This window comes from Myotis daubentonii, chromosome 2 (genome assembly GCF_963259705.1).
Source record: "Myotis daubentonii chromosome 2, mMyoDau2.1, whole genome shotgun sequence".
Taxonomy (NCBI): Eukaryota; Metazoa; Chordata; class Mammalia; order Chiroptera; family Vespertilionidae; genus Myotis; species Myotis daubentonii.
Genome location: NC_081841.1, coordinates 101,094,097 through 101,115,173, shown reverse-complemented (window position 1 = coordinate 101,115,173; position 21,077 = coordinate 101,094,097). Strand labels below are relative to the sequence as shown.

At 39.5% G+C, this 21,077-nt stretch overlaps 1 protein-coding gene and 1 long non-coding RNA gene across 8 annotated transcripts; one reads left to right on the top strand and one right to left on the bottom strand.

Annotated features, from left to right (window-relative positions):
* Positions 1-735: 735 nt before the first annotated feature.
* On the bottom strand, positions 736-9,602 carry LOC132228110 (uncharacterized). Its single transcript, XR_009451288.1, has 4 exons — positions 9,510-9,602; positions 8,651-8,739; positions 7,982-8,094; positions 736-1,219 (listed from the first exon to the last, which is right to left on the bottom strand). It is a non-coding gene; the product is annotated as an uncharacterized LOC132228110 (long non-coding RNA).
* Positions 6,075-20,004, top strand: RNF6 (ring finger protein 6). 7 transcript variants are annotated; one of them, XM_059684026.1, is made up of 5 exons: positions 6,075-6,174; positions 7,713-7,806; positions 12,310-12,520; positions 14,081-14,176; positions 17,185-20,004. In XM_059684026.1, exons 3-5 carry the CDS (start codon positions 12,328-12,330, stop codon positions 18,927-18,929), a joined length of 2,034 nt encoding a protein of 677 aa, XP_059540009.1. In that variant the 5' UTR covers positions 6,075-6,174; positions 7,713-7,806; positions 12,310-12,327; the 3' UTR covers positions 18,930-20,004. The 7 variants fall into 7 exon arrangements, with proteins under 7 accessions (XP_059540009.1, XP_059540006.1, XP_059540007.1 ...); XM_059684028.1 differs by lacking the exons at positions 6,075-6,174; positions 7,713-7,806 and adding an exon at positions 9,783-10,097 and having other exon boundaries at positions 17,185-17,303; positions 17,950-18,154; XM_059684023.1 differs by lacking the exons at positions 6,075-6,174; positions 7,713-7,806 and adding an exon at positions 9,016-9,561.
* The last annotated feature ends 1,073 nt before the right edge of the window (positions 20,005-21,077 follow it).

Sequence of the window (21,077 nt, the reverse complement as noted above, 5' to 3'; positions counted from 1 at the left end):
TTGTTTCGGTTCGAAACAATGTATAACTCCAGCTCTGACTCCAGCTCTGAGATCCCAGCTCGCTGAAAGCTGGTTTCTGGTTTTTTTTTTAGCTTCTATATTTGTTAAAATGTTTCAAACTGCAGGCTCAGAGGCCTGCAAGGCAGGCGGGGAATGTTGGTTTCCTCCGTCACTGAGGCAAGCAAGCCTCATGTTAGTTTCAAGCTGCCTGGCTGCCGGCCGCCATCTTGGCTGACAGTTAATTTGCATATCGCCCTGATTAGCCAATGGGAAGGGTAGCGGTCGTATGCCAATTACCATATTTCTCTTTTATTAGATAGGATGTAGTATTTAGAATTGTGCCTAGCATATGGTAAGTGTTCTGTACATGTTACTAGTAGTTATTATTCTCATTTATGATGTTAGCTGTGAAGGAGAAGTGAAGGATAGGGCCTTACTAGTATAGCATCAGGCCTATTGCTGGAAGTGAACATGGGATTGAAAGAAACTTTATTAGTCAGAAGAGACTGGAGGTATTTCATTGCTAATTAGATGGAACCAGTTGCAAGGGAGATATTAAGGATAACATGTAGTTCTGTACTCCTAAAATAGCAAGTTAGAATGGGTCAGAGTATAGGTGGAAGGCCTATGCTTAAGCATCTCTTTGTGGTTAAAAGGTGGGAAGGATAAGAATCATTATCACATATACATCTATTGCTGCCATACAATCAACTCCAAAAGGTAGGCCATAAAATTTATTAGTTCTTACAATTCCATAGGTTGACTAGGCTTAAATGAGTGGTTCTGTTGATCTCACCTGAAGTTAGTCATGTGGCTGCAGGCAGTGGCTAAACAGGAGCTGCAGGGTCTAAGATGACCTTATGTCTATGTCCGTATCCTTGGTCCTGGCTCTTGGCTGGGCCTCTGCACATGGTATTTCCTATTCAGCAGTCAAGCTCAAACTTACTTACACCATGTGGGCTGCTCTAAGAGGGCAAAGGTGAAAGCTTAAGGTCTCTTGAGGCCTGGACTCTGGAACTCACACAATATCACTTTCTCTTGGTTAAAGCAAGACACAAGAGCAGCCCAGATTGAAAGAGTGGGCAAGTAGACTCTATCTTGATAGTAGGAAGTGTAAAATATTGTGATCATGTTTTTAAATCCACCTAAGTATAGATACATATGAATCTGTAGATTTGGTGAAAGTTGAAGCAGTTCCTCTTCAGATGGCTTTGGTTTTCTGTAGAAGGCAAAAGAAAAGTTCACCTGCTATGATGAAGAGATGAGGTGGAAGGTAAAAAAAAAAGCAATGATTGCATATCTGAAAAGACTGCACATTATAACAATCTCTGGGCAGAATAGGAATGAGAACTGGCAGGATTTCATGGTAGGACTTGTAGCCAATGTCAAGGGCCCATTTGTAGGTGCGGCCTTGCATTTATAGCAATATTCATCTGCCTACTGTGAGATTTTCATCACCAGCACTCAACAGCCCAGGTGGAAGCCAAGAAAGACAGATGTTAGATCATACAAGGTTAGGGCCTCACCAGGTGGGTATGATGACAATAAGGGGGTGGGGAGTAGGGGGAGAGTCTGGATTATTGGCAGTAGAGTAGTTAAAATGACAGATTATGACATTTAAGCTGGTAAGAAAGAAAGGGAGAACAGGATTTTCCCTTTTATATCGTAACACGAGCTTGAATTCTCTTCATTTTAAATTTTTTGCAAGATTATTTATAAAATAAATGCCTGCCTAATTCCTTGCTTTCTCGATATTTGTATGTGGTAGCAAGGCCTTTCCATCAAATACATACTAAGTAAAACAGACAGCTGAACAATAATATAAGTAGCAGGTTAAAAATGATTTCTCCTTTTCTTAGCTAATAGATTTCCATTACTGTGAGTGATAAGGTCATCCCTAACTGGAAACCTCTCACATTAGTTGTTGATGAATTCTGCTCTCATGGTCTATAAGTATTAAGAACTTAAAGGATTTTTAAATTGATACACAGTACTATATAATCTTGTCCTTTTTACCATCGAATATCTTTTTTCTTGCATAAGCATATTACTTTCTATTTTTCAGTTTAAAATGTTTCGCTGCACAATAGTGTAGCAAGTAATCTATATGAACACAGTTTACTTTTGTGTTTATTTTTTCAAGACTTAATATATTACTCTGACTTATTCCAGGATGTCATACCTTCCAGCTAGCTGGACTCTGTTGCTCAGGCCCAGTCACCAGAAAAGCCAGGTCTTTGCTGGCTGGTTCCTGTACAAACATGGGTCTCCTGTGAGCCACATAGCTCTCTATCACACATAAACATGGTGAGGTCACCTCTACAACCACCTGACACTTAATACCCAAGGCTATTTGTTTCCATGCAACTCCATACCCAGAACCTCTGGGATTTTTCTCTCCCTTAGTAGCCCTCCTCCCCTACCAGCCAAGGTCAAGTTCCATTAGATATTGTCCTTTCTGCTCTGAAACCCTGCATCCTGTTTCAATGTTAACATGTTGTTTTATTTGCATTCTTCCTCTGCTCAAAAATCTTCAAGGACCCTGTGTGACCTTTCATTGCCTATAGCATACAGTTCAAACGACTTCATCTAATATTCCAGGCTCTATTTACTTTAGCCTGACTTATGAAAATATTTTAAGGCAGCTTGCAATAGAAACATTAGGATTAAATTAAAATAACTAGCTCCGCATAGCTAACTTTTCCACAATGTGAGCTCTTCTGTATCTCTAATATCCTACCCAGTTTCTCATAAGCTGCTTTCTATTCAATAAAACAGTGGTTCTCAACCTTGGGTGCCCATTGGAAATGTCTGGGACTCACTCCAGCAATTCTGATGTAATTGACCTGGGCTACTGCCGGGGCGTTGGGATTTTTTAAAGCTCCCTGGTGATTCTAATGAGCATCAAGGTAGAGAACCACCACACTAGAGCAAGTTTACTGATCCTCCTTAAAACAGTCATCATTCTGCACATTTTCCCATCGACACTCCCTTTTCTTCTTTACTTCTCTAACTCTTACCCACTCTTTGAGATCCAATTCGGGTACTTCTGGGATCTTTCCTGATCACTCAGTGCAGGTATACTCCCGTAGTAATGCCTTGTTTACACTTATTTGGCACTTAGCATACTTCTTTTACCTTGGTGTGTTTATCCTATCTCTTCCACAGGATTCTAAGGTGTAGAAGGACAGAGACTGTTTTTCACAGCTTAAATTTTTTTTAAATGCTCTTTTATTTGAAAAAGTTATTTATCCTTAAGCTAGTCTTCTGAAAATTTTGATCAGTCCAGTAAGTTCACCCCAGTGTTGTCCAGCAACCCCTCTTTGGTGAACTGCAATGTAACTTATTTATTTATTTTATTAAAAATATTTTTTTTCAATTACAGTTTACATTCAACATTATTTTTTATGGCTCTTTTATCCTCAGAACCTAACACAATACCTTTCACACTATGTATTATTGTGTGTTTTATGGGAGATGGTGATGGTGATGGTGATGATGGTATAGTGAGCAGATGCCAAGTCAGTGCGCTGACCCCTATCCCTGCAGATTACCTCTTTGTGAGACTATTACCTTAAGCTACCAGAACCCCTTTTTACATACAAAGCTGAAGTACTACCTGGAAATTAAGCCACCCCACTTTAACTTAATGACTGTGGGCACAAGTGTCAATTCTCCTGCTCTATGGCTTTTTGTTGGGGCAGACTGGAGTGACCTACACTGTCTCCTATGTCCCCTCTGAATTTAGGTCAAATTGGATTTTGTACCCTTACTTGGGCTTCTTTCCTTCCTTCTCACTCCCGTACTGGTTTTTCCTGGGAGCACTTCCTAAATAAATCATTTTCACATGACTTCTAGTCTAAGGTTCTGCCTTTGAGGGGGTGGGGAAGAGCCAACCTAAGACACATAATAATATGATAGTAGGAATAACAATAACCGATATTATTTATTGAATATTTTCTATGTGCAAGGTATTAACTCATTTAATCCTCAAAATTAGGTAGGTACTGTGGTTAAATCCTCATGTTACAGGTTAGGAAAATGAAGCATATACAGATTAAGTAATTTGCTCAAGGTCACACGGATAGCAAAAGAAGAAAAAAAGAAAAATGAAAAGGATAAACCTACAGGGCAAGGACAGAAGGGGATCAAATAAAATGAAAATAAATTAATTTCAACCAAATTACTACTTAAACCCTGTGGGCTAGTTAGAAACTAAACCAACACATATACTTTCCTTCATGAAGTGAGTTCTGATGAGCAATTTATAAACTTTCAAATACAATCAATTTGTAGATTAAAAATTTTACTTTTAAGTGACTGTCAGAAAATGCTCCTCTTCTTCTACTTTCTTTTCTCCTCCTAATTCCTCCCCAAAATACTTTCTTTTTTAAAGATATTTTTTTATTGATTTCAGAGAGTAAGGGTGAGGGAGAAGGAGACAGAAACATCAATGATAAGAATCATTGAACAGCTGCCTTCTGCATTTCTCTCCTGGGAATTGAGCCTGCAACCCGGGCATGTGCCCTGATGGGGAATCGAAGTGTAACCTCCTGATTCATAGGTCAGTGTTCAACGAAGGAGCCACACTGGCCAAGCCACAATACTTTCTTTATAGTAGACAGATGTGATCCCAGGAAGTAAAACCCCTATTTGGACCATTAATAATTGAGATCCACTACAAATTAAATGTGAATTTTGGGCCTACCCTAGGAACTACTATGCATGCTTTCTCCCTGGAATATGCATTCTAAATTATAAACCATGCTTACTGAAATTAGTTTCTAGCACTTCCAGTTTGATGTTCTTGTCTCCTATTCTCCCTGCTCTGAACCTAGTTTTTTGCAGTCTCTCCCAGATATAACATCTTTCATATTTAAAAAAGACAGTTTTCAGCAGGATTTTGTTTTGTTTTGTTTTGTTTTTATTTCAGAGAGGAAGGGAGAGGGAGAGATAGAAACATTAATGATATTGCCTCCTGTATGCCCCACACTGAGGATTGAGCCCGCAACCTGGGCATGTGCCCTGACTGGAAATCAAACTGACCTCCTGGTTCATAGTTCGATGCTCAACCACTGAGCCATGCTGGCCGGGCTCAGCAAGATATTTCTTACATGGAAATTATTTCCTTTCACCTGCCTTCTGCTCCATCCTGCTCTGTAATTTATAAGACAATATTTACTGAGTTCCTACTGCATCTGTGCCCTCTGGCTGCTAGGGAAACAGTTGGTATATTGTCTGGAACATGGTGGGTACTCATTAATATTTGCTTCCTTTCCACTGACAGTGACATTCATTTGGACTTGCCATATCTGCTCTGATGTCTCTTCTAGTAAAATAGCAAAGTATCAGAAGGAGGCGGGGCTGCAACGTAATGGAGGCAGAGAGGAATGTGCTTGGCACTCAGGAGATTCACCATAGGCATTTCTTGGTATTGCCATGCCTGATTGTAACTAAAAACTGGCAAATACAGCAACTACAGCCTGATAAGAGTGTGATAATCAGGGACTCAAACCTCTCAGTGATGAGTGCCTGGGCCGATCCATCAGTCAAACCACCTACAGCAGCAGAGTGATATTTCAAGTGGAGGGGAATACAGAGTGTGGTGGAGGAGGGAGATAATGAGTATCAGTTATAGCCTTGGGACCAGCTGTAGCAGTAGGGTCTGTAATTCATCCCATTACCCTCCTCTTATGAAATTTCCCAGAAATTTTGACTAAGACAAATTACTGAGAAACTGTGCTTGGATAGAGTAACTTAATGTGAAAAGTAAGTGATCTAAGCAAAGGTAGACTGTAGTGAATTCTGTGTCTGGCCTGCTCAAACCCATTTTCTAAGCTAGTGCATCTCTAGTCTAGCTGCTGTGAGTGTTAAATAGCAATTCCAAAACCGGAGAATTCTCCTCGGCCAAAACAGGAGCCATCCCACTGATGAGGCTCTGCTGCTTTCCTGCCCCTAAAAGATCTGGTCCAATAGCATAGGGGTACAAAAACTGCCCTTTTGGTTAACACTGCGGGTGAATGTTGTGGGATCAGCTGAGTCTCATTCTTGTGTCCTTGTCTTCCTAGCCCGTTCTGCTTCCTTCACTCCCTTTCTCCAGAAAGCACTCTCCTAATAAATCAAGAATCCTTGCCGCAGGCTCCATTTCTGGAGAACTTGACCCAACTTGGATAGGTGAGATTGATGAGAATAGTGTTGACTACTTTGCATTTTCTTGCTCGAGCCCCATTCTCTCCTTCTTCTAGTATGCCATCTTGTATAAAGTCTGCAGAACTGCCCTAACCAGTGGATAGAGCATCGGCCTGCGGACTGAAAGGTCCCAGGTTCAATTCCTGTCAAGGGCATGTACCTTGGTTGCGGGCAACATCCCCAGTAGGGGGTGTGCAGGAGGCAGCTGATCGATGTTTCTCTCTCATCGATGTTTCTAACTCTCTATTCCTCTCCCTTCCTCTCTATAAAAAAAAATCAATAAAATATATTTTTAAAAAAGTCTGCAGAACTAAAATTGATGTTACCCAGACTTTCTTGCAATCACAGTTCTGGATGCAAATTATTTCTTCCAGTTAAATGTATTCACCAAAATGTGGAAACTGAACCAAAGCAGAGGCCATGTTTCTACCCACTTGGGGCTATTTTTCTGATGGTTTGGGGAAGGTGAGATTTTCTGCAGTAGTGATTCAGCTCTGGGTTACCAGATCTGATAGTGTTAAGAGGTAACTGCTGGCTCTGATGGCAGAAGTTTTCTGATGTTGGCTTCCAAGATCACCGTATTGTAGTAGCTGAGGCAGTGCATTCTTGAACTTAACACTTCCAGTGGCAACATCAGAGGTGCCTCTCCTCTCAGATTGGGCCCCGTATGAATGTGGGAGTCAGTCTGATGCTCAACGTAGAGCCGACTCCGTTATCCATTGCAAATATTTAGGTGTCCAATTCCCTGTAATAAATACCTTTCTGACCTAAAGGGGTAGAGTGATTTTTGTATCCTGTCTTCAACTCTGGCTGATCAAAGGAACGTTCTTTAGCTGTAAGAACCCCAGTAAAAGAACCCAATTAAAAAGAGAATCTCACAAACCCATTCATTGGCAAAATACCTGAGCTCCTTGGGGAAACAGAATGCTCTTTGTTTCTTTTCCAATTACAGTACTTACCTACTTGCCTATAGTCTCCACCTGAGAGGTCTTAGTCTTTTAGTCTATATGACCCTTCAGTTCTTTTACTCACAGTTAACCAACAAAGTTTCCATGACATAATTCCAAATTGCCAGAAAATCTGGGATACGTATCTTGTTTTAAATAGCCGTGGCCAGAGAGATGAGGTCACATGGTTAGAGTTGCTCCTTACAAGCAGAGGGCAAGTTCCCTGAAAGGAAATGATGGACTTCTCTAGAACACAGGTTTAGAAGGTTGAAGCCTGCATTTCCCTGGGCTCACACTTCTATCTGGAGGAGTTGCTAGGAGAATAAAACTCTGAACTATTGCTATAGGGAGTGTATTACTTTGCTAGGGTGCCATAACAAAATACCTCATTTTAAAATTCTTAATTGTAAAAAGTCCTGGAGTTAAAAGATGCATACACACTAAAAAAGGCCAGGTACCATTCCAGTAAATGGAGATTACAGCAGAGATTTTGGCAGGTCCTGATACCTGGAAATACAGATATCCAGAATGATTCATCTCTCTGTCCCAGCTATCATTTCTACTCTCTTTCTCTAGTCACTTCGTCTTGGCTACAAAAACTGAAGCAAGGTATTGGATTCAAGTTAATATATTGCCTATCTACTCACAAAAATTGGAAGCTTCTCATCAGGTAAATCATTTGATTGGATTTTGACTCAGGATCTATACGTTTTATCAGTTTAATATTAAAAATACTTTTGCACTCAATGGAATATTACACTCTTTAAAACGCATATAGATATATAAAATTATTTCTGCTTGGGTTCGGTATACCTTATAAGAGGTTTTCTCTGACTTGTACTCACAATTTTTGAGGTCATTGTACTAACATGCATTAATCTTGTTTGCATTTTTCTCTGCTCATCCATCCAATAGTCTGAGGAGAATGTTGTGCCAAGTGCTGTGCTAAGTTCTGGGGCTATAAAAATGAATAAAATCATTTGTTAAAACTTAAGGAATTTAGACTCTTAGATGGGGAGACTTATAAATTAACAGAAAATCATTGTGAGTACTTTCTCAGTGGCTCTCTGTTTCCATTGGAAAGGAGGGCAGGGACCTTTATTGGCTTATTCTCTGCTGTTATCACTAGTACCTAATACATAGGGGCATCCAGTAAGTATTTAAGAAAGAATGTGCTAAGGTAGTTATACACAGGGAGCTATGGGAGCTCCCAAAGGGACATTTTCCTAGTTTTATGTGTGGAGATTTGGCTGGAGGGTGCGTTGAGGGTGTCACTTCAAAGGTATCATTTAAAAAATCCTTGAAAATGACTTCTGAGCTGAAACCTGGGAGATAAAGGAAATTAAATATATATAGGGTTCGACAATGCTTAGGAATTCCTCTGATGGTTGTCCTGTGATGCCAAGAAAAGATAGTCTGTAGAGGTATGCAGCAAAAATATCTGAAGGGCCTTGTAGACTGCAATATTTATTTCCATTTTAATACCCATAAGAATACGCTGACTTCTTTTTTACCTGTCCATCCACACTGGTAGCTCATCGATGCTAAAGATTGTTACCCAAGCGCTCAGTACCATGGTGGGGATAGAGTAGCTCCTCATTCCCTGAATGAATAAATGAATGAAATGAGTAACAGCAGGGTGAGCATTGCGCAATGATTAAATCTTGTGGATAGTAGGATGTCAGGAATGTAGTTTATAACGAGGCAGAGTCCTAGTTAAGTGCTTAACTAATGGCGAGTTTGTCTCATCTCAGAAATAGTATCAGAGACGTGAATGTGAGGGGTTTCAAAGTGCCTTCCTAGCGGTACAGTGAAGAAACACAAATATAAGCACTCCAGAGTTGATTAGGATTTGTCATTTCCAGATCCCAATGAGCAAGAGCCTGGCTGGTTAGCGACGGGACACCCGGACAGTAGGTAGCAGGGAACAGACAAGCGATGCCAAAGCTCAGCGCAGGAGCTGGTACTTCCCAAGAATGGAAAGCAGGCGGTGCTCCAGGGGCAATGCGGCTGCTATGAGCGCGGAGCGGAGCGGAGCGGCGGGGTGCTTGGCGCTGCAGTAAGGAGGCCCAGCGACGCCCGAGCGCGAGCGCCGAGACCGCGGCGTGGAGGGCGGAACGCGGCAGGCGGGCCTCCGGGGTCCCGCCGGACGCAGTTCTCAGTAGCACTCCCGAGCGTCTCCTCCCCACACAGGGGGTTAACCTGGCCGTGGGGAACAACGGCTGGGCCTGCAATTCCCCCTCCTCATCCTCCCTCCAGAGGAACCATCCCAAGCTGTAGCCCCGGCTTCAGTAGAGATTAGAGGGCGCAGCGGCCTCCCGGGGCAAGCCTCTGCCTCCCGGTCACAGCCCCGGGACCTGAAAGGAAGAGCACCTGCCACGGACTTTCCTCCGGGCAGGGGCCGAACGGCCCAGCGGCTGGCGAGGTGAGCTCGAGAGAACGCGCGGGGATCCACCACGACTTCCGGGAGACGCTGAGAAAGCCGGCCATCCTGGACGGCCCTCGTCTCTCCTCCGATTGGTTAACTTCTCTCTGGCGGCGCTCCCCTAACTGGTGATTGGCTCAGATGCGCCGTCTGTCACCTGCCTCCCTGTGGGAGGCGAGGTCGCGAAGGGAAGCCTGACTCGAGGCTGGGAAGAGGTTGGTTGGACTCGAGCCCGGTCTGTTTATTGTGGCGGAGACCGAACCCGGCGCGAGCCCCCCGTTGCAACCGCCGGGGAAGGAACCAGTAGCCGTATGGAGGGCGGGGGTGGCAAGAAAGTGCAGGTTTAGAAGTAAGTTGGAGTCACCCAACCCTGGCCACGTCCGAATGGGAACGCGATAGGAAGGCCGGCCTTGGGCGGGGGAGCTGTGATCCCAGGGGCAGGGGCAGTGTAGGAGGCCAGGCCTGGTTTCTGTGGCGAGAGACAAGGCCTTGGGGAGCTTTTCATGATCGAATTATTCGGGGACCTAATTTTCTAGGTGAGCGTCTACCAAAATCCACTGGAGATGTTGCTTTGGTTTTGCAGCAGGGTGGGGGACTACCAGCGGCCCCCACCCTTCAAAGAGACGACTTGTTAAATACTTGAACCATCTTTTATTGCATCAGATGGGCAGCTTCAGAAACACAAAAACCATTGAAAGATGGATACCATTGCCTATATTAAAAGCATGTTGAAAGGAAAGTAAGGTATTCATTTTGATGTAGTTATAGTTAATTAGACAAGAACATTACCTGTGAGGAAAAGCGCTTAAGTTTTGAATACTGTTAGGGTAGCTTGATTTTATGATAGGATTCAAATTCTTAAATTGTTTAATACAAAAATCATATTCCTGCTGTACCTACCAAATATGCTCTTTTACTAATGATGACCTAGCCCTATTATTCTGAAACTAAAAAGAAATCTTGAGTCTTTAGTAATGTTATTTTGCAGTTGATTGGATCGTGCTACTAGATCTTTCCTTAAAAAGGATGTAATGATGACTTTAAAAAAATCCTAGAATTGTAATTTAATGTTAGAATATGCATGGGATTGGATTGTTGCTTACTCATACAATAGTTTAGACCTGTAGGCTGATTTCACTTTATATTTCAGGTAGTTTGGGCCCTAGACGCTTTGGCTCAGTGGGTAGAGCATCAGCCTGAAACCCCAGTCCTGGGCCCAAGGTTCCATTCTGGTCAATGGGTCCTGCATGCTCCTCCCCGGCCTCCGCCCTGGTAGGGGCTTGGGGAGGACACAACCAATCCATGTTTCTCACATCAGTATTTCTCTCTGTCTTTCCCTCTCTCTTCTACTCTCTCTAAAAATCAATGGAAAAATATCCTCGGGTGAGGATTATAAATAAATAAAGTAGTTGGTTTATTAAACACTGAGAGTCACAACTGTTGCTTCACTGGCAACATAGTCATTTAATCGCCCAGCTTCTATTAAGTCATGTGTTATATCACATACCAGAAATTGTTAAGGAATGGCTTATTTCATCCACCCACAGAAACACCCAAGTTAGCTCTTAAAGATCTCCTACCCTGGAGAATTCTGACCAAGGATTAGGGATACGATCTGGGCATCTGTATTTCTTAAAATTTTCTCCTGTGAGTTTGATGGGCACTCCTAGTTGATAACTGTTGCTTTAATAACTTACTAAATAGATTTGGTTAGCCCAGCTCGTGTTGCTCAGTGGTCTACCCATGAACCAAGAGGTCACTGGTTTGATTCCCAGTCAGGGCACTTGCCCAGGTTGTGGGCTCGATCCCCAGTGAGGGTTGTGCAGGAGGCAGCCAATCAGTCAATGATTCTCATCATTGATGTTTCTCTCTCCTCCGCCCCCCATAAAAATCAATAAAAACGTATTTTAAAAAATATTTATGAAACAAATAATTTCTTCCCTTGATATTCTAATAGTTTAAAATTAGGCTGCTCAGGAATGACATTTAAATATAATCCCAAAGATAGTGTTTGCCTAGGTAGCATCAGGACGTTTCAGAGGCACTTGAAACCTCTGGGACTAGACCACTCCAGGTTTAGAGATGAGGTTTGGGATAGGGAGACACAAAATGCTCTGACACACTTTAACAAACCTCAGAGCCATGCATTGGGTATTTTTTTCCTGTTAGATTTAAGGAGACATCAACTCTAAGTCTATTCAATAGATACAGTCAACTAAATTATTTTTACCTCAACAAAAGTACAGTTGGGTCGGTGTGGGGGATGTAATATTACATTAATGAGCTTTATTTTGGGAAGAATACCCTTGCTCAAAATAATACCTTCCCAGTAGCCATTTGCTTATTAAATAAAGGATGTGTATGATTCATGCGTAAAATTTGCTAACATGAAGAACCCAGATATTTGAAATATTAATGAAGGAAGGCTTTTAGACCAACTGTACTGGAGAGTCAAAGGGTAAAAAATGAGATAATCACTTTGGTATTCAGGTATGGAAATGTGTGGTGAAACCAAAGCCAGTCTGACTTAAATGATAGCTTTAGGCAAAGAAGTAAGTCCAGTTGTGTTCTAGCTCCTAGAAGCTGGTTTTGATTTTATATGGAAGTTCTTCATTGTAAGATTTGTTACATGAAATCTTTGAGTAGGGGACAAAATTTTTAAATGAGTTTAAAAAACTAAGTTGAAAACATGAAGCCATGTGTAGTCTATGACTAATACCTTGAATTTTATATATATTGTTTGAACAGAAAGCCAGGAATCTCAGTATGAATCAGTCTAGATCTACATCAGATGATGGTGGCGAAGAAACCTCATTTCAAGACCATGATCATCCTGAAAATGAGAGAAGATGGCAGCAAGAGCGTCTCCACAGAGAGGAAGCTTATTATCAGTTTATTAGTGAACTCAGTGATGAAGATTACCGACTAATGAGAGACCATAATCTTTTAGGCACCCCGGGTAAGAGATGGGTAAAAGAGGAAACACCTTTTTCATCATCAAGGAAGAATTTTAAAATAAGGAGAGATTTTCCCCCCTTCTTCCTTCTCCCAAAATATTCCGTACTTTTTTTTAAATCCTTACTCAAGGATATGCTTATTGATTTTAGAGAGAGGGGAAAGGGGGGGGAGAGAGAGAGAGAGAGAGAAACATCGATGTGAGAGAGAACATCAATTGGTTGCCTTCTATACATGCCCCAACTGGGTATGTGCCTTGACCAGGAATCGAACCCACAATCTTTCTGTATATAGGAGGACACTCCAAACAATTGAGCCCACTGGCCAGAGCAAGAGCTTTTTAATATAACAAAATAGAAAATCATTGGCTTACTTGTGTATAAGTAGTTAAGAATATTATACATAGAGCACTGTTATACGAATGTCAAACTATCAGACAGGTTAATGTACATAATAGTGTCAAATATTTACATAGGTGGCCCTATTTCTCTTAAGTAATATTTGTGCAAATAAAATTATTGTAGTTGGGTGTCCATCCCCTCTCCCCCCTGCTTATCCATGGTTTCTCTTTCCAAGGTTTCAGTTATCCAAGGTAAGAAATAAATTTCATGCCATTCTGAGTACCATTATGAAATCTTGTGCTGTCCTGCCCTGGATGTAAACCATCCCTTTGTCCATCATATCACCCTGCATACATTACCCACCCATTACTCACTTAGTAGCTGTCTCTGTTATTAGATCAACTGTGGTGATACTGTGGTATTTATGTTCAAGTAAGCCTTATTTTACTTAATGGCCTAAAGCCATTCAAATAACTTAATTATAGTATATTTTTATTGTATTATTATGATAGTTGTTGATATTTTGGTATGCCTAATTTATAAATTAAACTTTATCATAGGTATGTATAGGAAAAAACACAGTATATATATAGTTTGATATTATGCATAGTTTCAGACATCCACTGGGGGTCTTGGAACTTATCCCCCATGGATAAGGGGGACTCCTGTAGTTAAAACCTAATTGTAACTTATTTGAAGTATTGTAATTAATTTAACTGAATTAATAACTACCAAAAAGTCCAATGTGCTCTATAAATGTTTTACAAATTTATTTTACAAATGAATTCATTGAAATTTGTATGCGTGTATATTATATAGTGCACATTTGCATATTGTATATTGATGACCCATATAATGAACTATTGAGGTAAAGTTCAAGTAAATAAAGTGCAAGTAAAACACATCTATTAGATGAAATTTTCTCTATAAATACTCCCTTCTTAATTTCTTTTTAACTCTGACAAAAATTCATGGAATTATAGCTTAGGTGTATCAACAGAGGGTACTTTATTATTAAAATAAAATCTTAATTTTAATAAAATATTAATTAATGAAACACAACCTTGCACCATTTAAATATTTTTAACTGTCTTCAATGTATAGAACATGAAAACAATAAAATATCTTCTACAGCTAAAGATTAGTCTTACCCTTCATGAGTTATAATAAAACTTTGTAATTTAAAGTTTTTCATTTCAGTGAACAGTTTTTCATTGTTTTAGGAGAAATAACATCAGAAGAACTACAACAGCGGTTAGATGGAGTCAAGGAACAACTGGCATCTCAGCCTGACTTTAGAAACGGGACAAACACCAGAGGTACTGTGGACTCCTTCCCGTAAGGAACATGTCTGATTAGAGCAGTTGCAGAAATGAACTTAGTAGATCTTTTCTTTTTCTTTTTTTTTAAGTTGCTCCTTTTTTTTTTTTTTTAATATATTTTATTGGTTTTTTACAGAGAGAAAGGGAAAGGGATAGTTAGAAACATTGATGAGAGAGAAACATCGACCAGCTGCCTCCTGCACACCTCCTACTGGGGATGTGCCCGCAACCAAGGTACATGCCCTTGACTGGAATCGAACCCGGGACCCTTCAGTCCGCAGGCCGATGCTCTATCCACTGAGCCAAACCGGTCAGGGCAACTTAGTAGATCTTGTAGAATATTTTTTTAATGTTTTCCAGTTTTGATGTACTACTCAGCATTTATATATTATATGCAAAGCAGTATAATTAACCAATATAGGACAGGGATGTGTAATTAGGTAATATGGACAGGCAATATAAATACAGAGATGTCTTACACACAGATTGCCTTCAGGGAGCTCACATATATGAAATAGTATACAATTAAGTTAATTACCAGCATAGTTCTTTTTAATCTTAGAATGTACACACTACTTTCTTTAAAATAATATAACTAAACCTAGCTTCTAAAAATTTATGTAGGGCAATACAGAATGACTGCATCAGGAAACCTGTTTTTCTTGTTTTGTTGTTTTTGTGTTTGCTTTGTCATTGTCATTTTATTGAGCAAATACTAAGTCATAATATAAGAAGTTGTGATAAGAACAAAGTTCTTGTGAAAAGAATTCAAACTAAGAAGTATATAAAGTTTAAAAGTAAAGCCAACTTTAATGTCCTTCTTACCAGGTCCACTTTCCTTCCCCAGAGGTATTTATTACTAGTAGTTTCATATGTAATGTAAGAGCGTTATATTATTTAGGGCAAAGATGATTAATAACCAAAAAATGCAATGGCTCAATAAAATAGAAGTTTATCAGGCCAGGGAAGGTAGGCAAACTTTGCTCCATAAATCCTCCTGGAACCCATCCAATCAGCACATGTCCACATGTGACTACTGAAGTTCAAATGAAATAAAAAAATGCAGTGCCACAGTCATGTTAGCCACATTCAAGTACTTAATAGCCAATGTGCCTAGTGGCGTCTGCATTGGACAGGATAGATACAGGACCTCTCCACTGTGACACAAAGCTTTATTGGGCAAGCTTCTCCCGGGTACTGCTGGCATGACCAAGCTGAATCACAGCTGGCATGAAGGAGATGCAGGCACCAGCTTGAAAGAGATAAATCACTCCCACCCCCATCCCATTGATGAGAACTTAGTCATAGAGCCACACCTAACTGCCAGGCAGTCCAACGTGACCATTACGCTGCATTTACAATGGAAGAAAGGTAGGATAGATTTTGTTAGATAAATGGTGAACTCTTGGACACACACCCTTATCACTACATTCTAGTAATTAAAGAAGGAAGTACCATTTAGGTAATGTTTACCTGCGTTTTACTATGTCTTTTTCCAAATTAAAATGGAAATTGGATATTAACCCTTTTTCTACTTTATGTTTAGATATGTAATTATACTACCATATTGGTACAACTGGTAATACTGGTCCTTTGTTTTAATTGAAAATGTACTTACCACGTATAAAATAGTTTATATCTTCAGAGTATGGCTAAAGTTGGTGTTTATTTTATGATACCAGCAGCTGATTAACATCCTTAAGTCAACATTTAAAAAAGGTTTTGCCCAGCCAGTTTGCCTCAGTGGTTGAGTGTCCACCCATGAACCAGGAGGTGACTAACTGATTCCCAGTCAGGGCACATGCCTGGGTTTTAGACTCAATCTAAATCATGTGCAGGAGGCAGCTGATCAGCTCTCTCTCATCATTGATGTTTCTATCTCTCTCTCCATCTCCCTTAGTCTCTTTGAAATCAACAAAAACATATCTTTTTTTTAAAAAGCTTTTTATGAGAGATTGCGGTAATGAAACGAAAACCAAAGCAATCTCATTTAATAGCTGTTTTTGAGTAGAATAAACTTTAAGGTTCAAGTCTATGTAGTTAATGCGCATTAGTGGGCCTTTCATTCGGTTTTGCACTTTGTACAATCTACTGGTTAAATAAGGAAAATTGAAGCTATTACCACAGTAGTAGTATCAGATTAAAGCAGTCTGTCAGGAGCACATTTATTTCTAAAATTGATTCAATAAAATTAATTGTTCATCTGATTTGCATCAGATACTGTTATAGAGGTTGGAAATTTACCAGTGAATAAAATAAAGCCCTTAGTCTTCATGGAACTTATGTTCTAAATGAACAGAAAATGTATTTTGTGGTATTATGTATAATGGCTAACATTTATTGAATGCTTTGTGAGTGCCAGGTATTGTAGTATTCATTTTATATACAATAGCTTATTTTATCCACTGTGACATTTATACTGCTAACTCTAATTTACAGATAAGGATCCAGCTATAGAGAGCGTAACATCCTAAAATTTCCCAGTTTCACATAATATAGTTCTAACATTGTATTCAGAAAACCAGATTTCTTCAGCTGTACATTTTTGGCAATTCCTGAGAAATAGGATAAAATTCCCAAGGTTAAAAAAATACCTAGTTGCAAAAATGTCAATTGAGTTACCCTTACCAGAAGGATTCCACAAATTTAGAATGAATTATGTATGAATTTTCCACAGTATATTGCTATATGAATAAAACAGTCTAGATGTATAATTTTGGTATAGACATATTTCTCATTTGCCTTAATATTTTGCCAATAACAGGCATATAGAAAACAAGGATTTCCTCACAGCTTTGCATAAATAGTATTATACATAAATATATTTTAATATGCTTATAGTGTATATCTTTTACAAAGTTGTTTTTTGCCAGTTTTTATTAAAATGCACAAATGTTCTTCAATACAATTTAATTTAATGAAAAGTTTCTCTTACAAGCTTTTAATAAACAATCTAAGGATGGATTTTAAGAATTGATCTTAAATTGATTTGACTTGCTTTCCAGACTCAGCAGTCCCTAGAGAAAGTTCAGATGAAGATTTTCTACTACAATGGTTAAATACCTTTCGCCGCACAGGCAATGCAATTCGAAGTGGACAAAATGGGAATCAAACTTGGAGAGCTGTGAGTCGAACAAATCCAAATAGTGGAGAGTTTCGGTTTAGTCTGGAAATCCACATCAATCATGAGAATAGAGGATTTGAAACTCATGATGAAGATAATATAGGCATTCCACTTTCAGATATTAGCAGTGATCATACTACAGAGAGACAGCAAAGATCACCTAGTCCTGTGGCTAGGCGAACAAGAAGCCAAACTTCAGTGAATTTCAGTGGTAGTAGTTCCAACATTTCAAGGACTAGGCTTGACTCAAGAGGGCAGAATTCAGTAGAAAGATTTTTCTCAACCTCAGGAAGTTTAAGAAATGGAGCTGGGAGAGCAGTTGGCATTCCTAGAACTAGTGCTCCACGTGCTAATTTCAGTAGTCACACAAACCAGTCAGGTGGTAGTGAACTTGGGCAAAGGGATGGGCAACGATTTGGAGCAGCACATGTTTGGGAAAATGGGGCTAGAACTAATGTGACGGTGAGGAATACAAACCAAAGATTAGAGCCAATAAGATTACGGTCTACTTTCAGTAGTCGAAGCCGTTCACCAATTCAGAGACAAAATGACACTGTTTATCATAATTCACAAAGAGAAGGTAGATCTTTACAACAAACCATTAGAAGGTCTGATAGGAGGAGAGGTATAACTCGTGTCTTTTTAGAACAAGATAGAGCACGCAGAGGAACAGCATATACCCCATTCTCTAACTCAAGACTCGTGTCAAGAATAACAGTAGAAGAAGGAGAAGAATCTAGCAGATCTTCAAGTGCTGCACGACATCCAACAATCACATTGGACCTTCAAGTGAGAAGGATTCGTCCTGGAGAGAACAGAGATCGGGATAGTATTGCAAATAGAACTCGATCTCGAGTAGGGCTAGCAGAAAATACAGTCACTATTGAAAGCAATAGCGGGGGCTTTCGCCGAACTATTTCTCGTTTAGAGCGGTCAGGTATTCGAACCTATGTTAGTACCATAACAGTTCCTCTTCGTAGGGTATCTGAGAATGAGCTTGTTGAACCATCCTCATTGGCTCTCCGGTCAATTTTAAGGCAGATCATGACTGGATTTGGAGAACTGAGTTCTCTAATGGAGGCCGAATCTGAGTCAGAGATTCAGAGAAATGGTCAGCGTTTACCAGAGATGGATTCAGAACTGAGTAACCTAGTGAATGACATTAGTCAGCACCATGAAGGTTCCTCTCAGGACAGATGGGCTCAAGAAGACAGCACTGAAATGAGTGGTGAAAATGAGACCACTCAGCCTCATATCCAAAACAGTGATAGTAGAAGTAGTAGGCAGTTGCGGAATTCAAATAACTTAATGGAAACTGGAACACTACCTATTCTTCGCCTTGCTCACTTCTTTTTACTGAGTGAAAGTGATGATGATGATCGCATACGTGGCTTAACCAAAGAGCAGATTGACAATCTTTCTACCCGAAACTATGAGCATAACAGCATTGACAGTGAACTAGGTAAAATCTGTAGTGTTTGTATCAGTGACTATGTAACTGGAAACAAGCTCAGGCAATTACCTTGCATGCATGAATTTCACATCCATTGTATTGACCGATGGCTCTCAGAGAATTGCACTTGTCCCGTATGTCGACATCCTGTCTTAGGGTCCAGTATAGCATAGAATGGATGAAGTGATGGATTTATTAAAGTACTGCATTTCAGTGGAGCTGAGTATTCACGCATTCTTTTGTTATTTGTGATGAACTATCCAGGATGAAAAGTAACATTATTATAGTTAAACTATTTTTGTGTGTTTTTTAACTTGTTAAAAAGAGAACATTTATATAAAATTTAAAATGCAAATGTTAAATTATTCAAAAGTACAGAATAATTAATATTGCTAGAACCAAATAACCTTTACAATTATTTTATTTTGGTGATTTTGTCATGCTAAGCACTTTTGTATACACTGCACAGTTCAGTGGGTTAAAAATCAATCTTCTTTTTCTTAATAGTACAATAGACTTTACTTGAAACTTCAAATTCCATAGTCTTAGTACTGTGTCCAGACATTGGTGTCTAAATAAGCCTTTCATTACCTTTTTATTCTAAGGACAATATCTTATGAAAAAATGTTTGGCTGAATGTTTGCTAAATGTTTTTAAGTTACTTAAAATGTTAAATTTAATATGCAGCATACCATATGTGTATATATAGCTATATAATTTTAAAGTTAAAATATTCAGTCTAAATGATACCAGTGTGGTGGTTATTTAAGCTTTTCAGCTATTACTGCATATGGCACAATATTTAATATTTACAAGATTGTCTCTGGGAGTGGATTAAGATATTTAAAAATAGATAATTTAATGAAGCGTCTCTGACAATCTGACTTCTTAGACAGCAAGCAATATATAATTCTGAACAAGTCTTTCTTTATTCAGAAATGGAACGTGGACATTTTAGAACATATAGGTTATTTAACTTGAGTCCAGCCTTTTTGTGACTTTTTAGAAAGTGCAAAAATTCTTCGATTATAATAAGTAAGGTACACAATATGCATGGATTCTCAGATTTTATTTTAGAGTCTAAAGAATGTCTATAAAGAATCAAATGCATAGATGATATGTTAAGTTCACTTGAAAGCCGAAAACTCCAAATAAAACAAAACGAAATACCCTTAAGAGAATGTAGAATTTATATAAACACAAAGTATGCCTTGAAGATCTATTTCTACCAATAAATATTAAAACAAAGCTGTGTGTGAACTGTCCTATTGTTCCACTGTAGTATATTCACTAAAAAAATATTTATTTCATACCTACTAGGTGCCAGGCAATGTTAAGGTATTGAGAATTCAGCAGATGATTAAAAGACAAAGCCCCCATCTTCACAGGAAAGACATATTTGCTCTTAGAAATTGAAAATCAGTTGACAATGAATTATTGTTTTGATTTTCATGTTTGTTTGTAAATATATGGTACTAGAGGCCCAGTGCATGAAATTTGTGCATGGGGAGGGGCAGTCCCTCAGCCCTGCCTCTGCCCTCTCAGTCTGGGAGCCCTCGGGGGATGTCCGAATGACGGCTTAGGCCCAGAGGGAGCGGACCTAAGCCGGCAGTCGGACATCCATAGTGCTGCTGTGGAGGTGGGAGAGGCTCCTGCCATGACCACTGTGCTCGCCAGACGTGAGCCTGGCTTCTGGCTGAGCAGTGCTCCCCTTTTGGGAGCACACTGACTACCAGGGAACAGCTCCTGTGTTGAGCATCTGCCCCCTGGTGGTCAGTGTGCATCCTAGCGACCGGTCATTCTGCCATTCAGTTGATTTGCATATTACCCTTTTATTATATAGGATTGTTTTCCTGTAGTGAACTGCTTGGGCAAAATCACAAGAACACATACCTGAAGACTAGATTCTGTAAGATTTTGCTATAGCTCAAGATTTAGTTTTTCTTTATGATCAGTGATTATACAGGGGGAGCAAAAGTAGGTTTACAATCATTAGTGTGTGAAACACAGAATTCTTTTATTTATTTATTTGTATTTAGACTATACATGTCTCTTGATGAATTTTAGTTCTAAATGGTAAGATCATTTTTCATGTTTCAGGAAGACTGGTGTGGTACAGTGTTCAGAACACAGTGGACTGGAGAGAGATGGGAAGCAAAAACAAAAACAATGAAGGAACTATTGTGATATTATCAGTTAACATCATCATCATCAGTTATCTAACCTAGAGTGATGACAATAAAACTGGAAAGAGAGAAGGATGTAAAAATATTGGGGGGAGAAGGGGGGAAAGACATTTGGTTTCTAGTTCAATATGAAAA

Bases quoted from the DNA above. Each gene is read 5' to 3' on its own strand.
- RNF6 (XM_059684026.1), top strand. From the start codon at position 12,328: ATGAATCAGTCTAGATCTACATCAGATGATGGTGGCGAAGAAACCTCA. The intron at 12,521-14,080 runs GTAAGAGATGGG...TCATTGTTTTAG, and splicing joins TAATCTTTTAGGCACCCCGG to GAGAAATAACATCAGAAGAA. The intron at 14,177-17,184 runs GTACTGTGGACT...CTTGCTTTCCAG, and splicing joins AAACGGGACAAACACCAGAG to ACTCAGCAGTCCCTAGAGAA.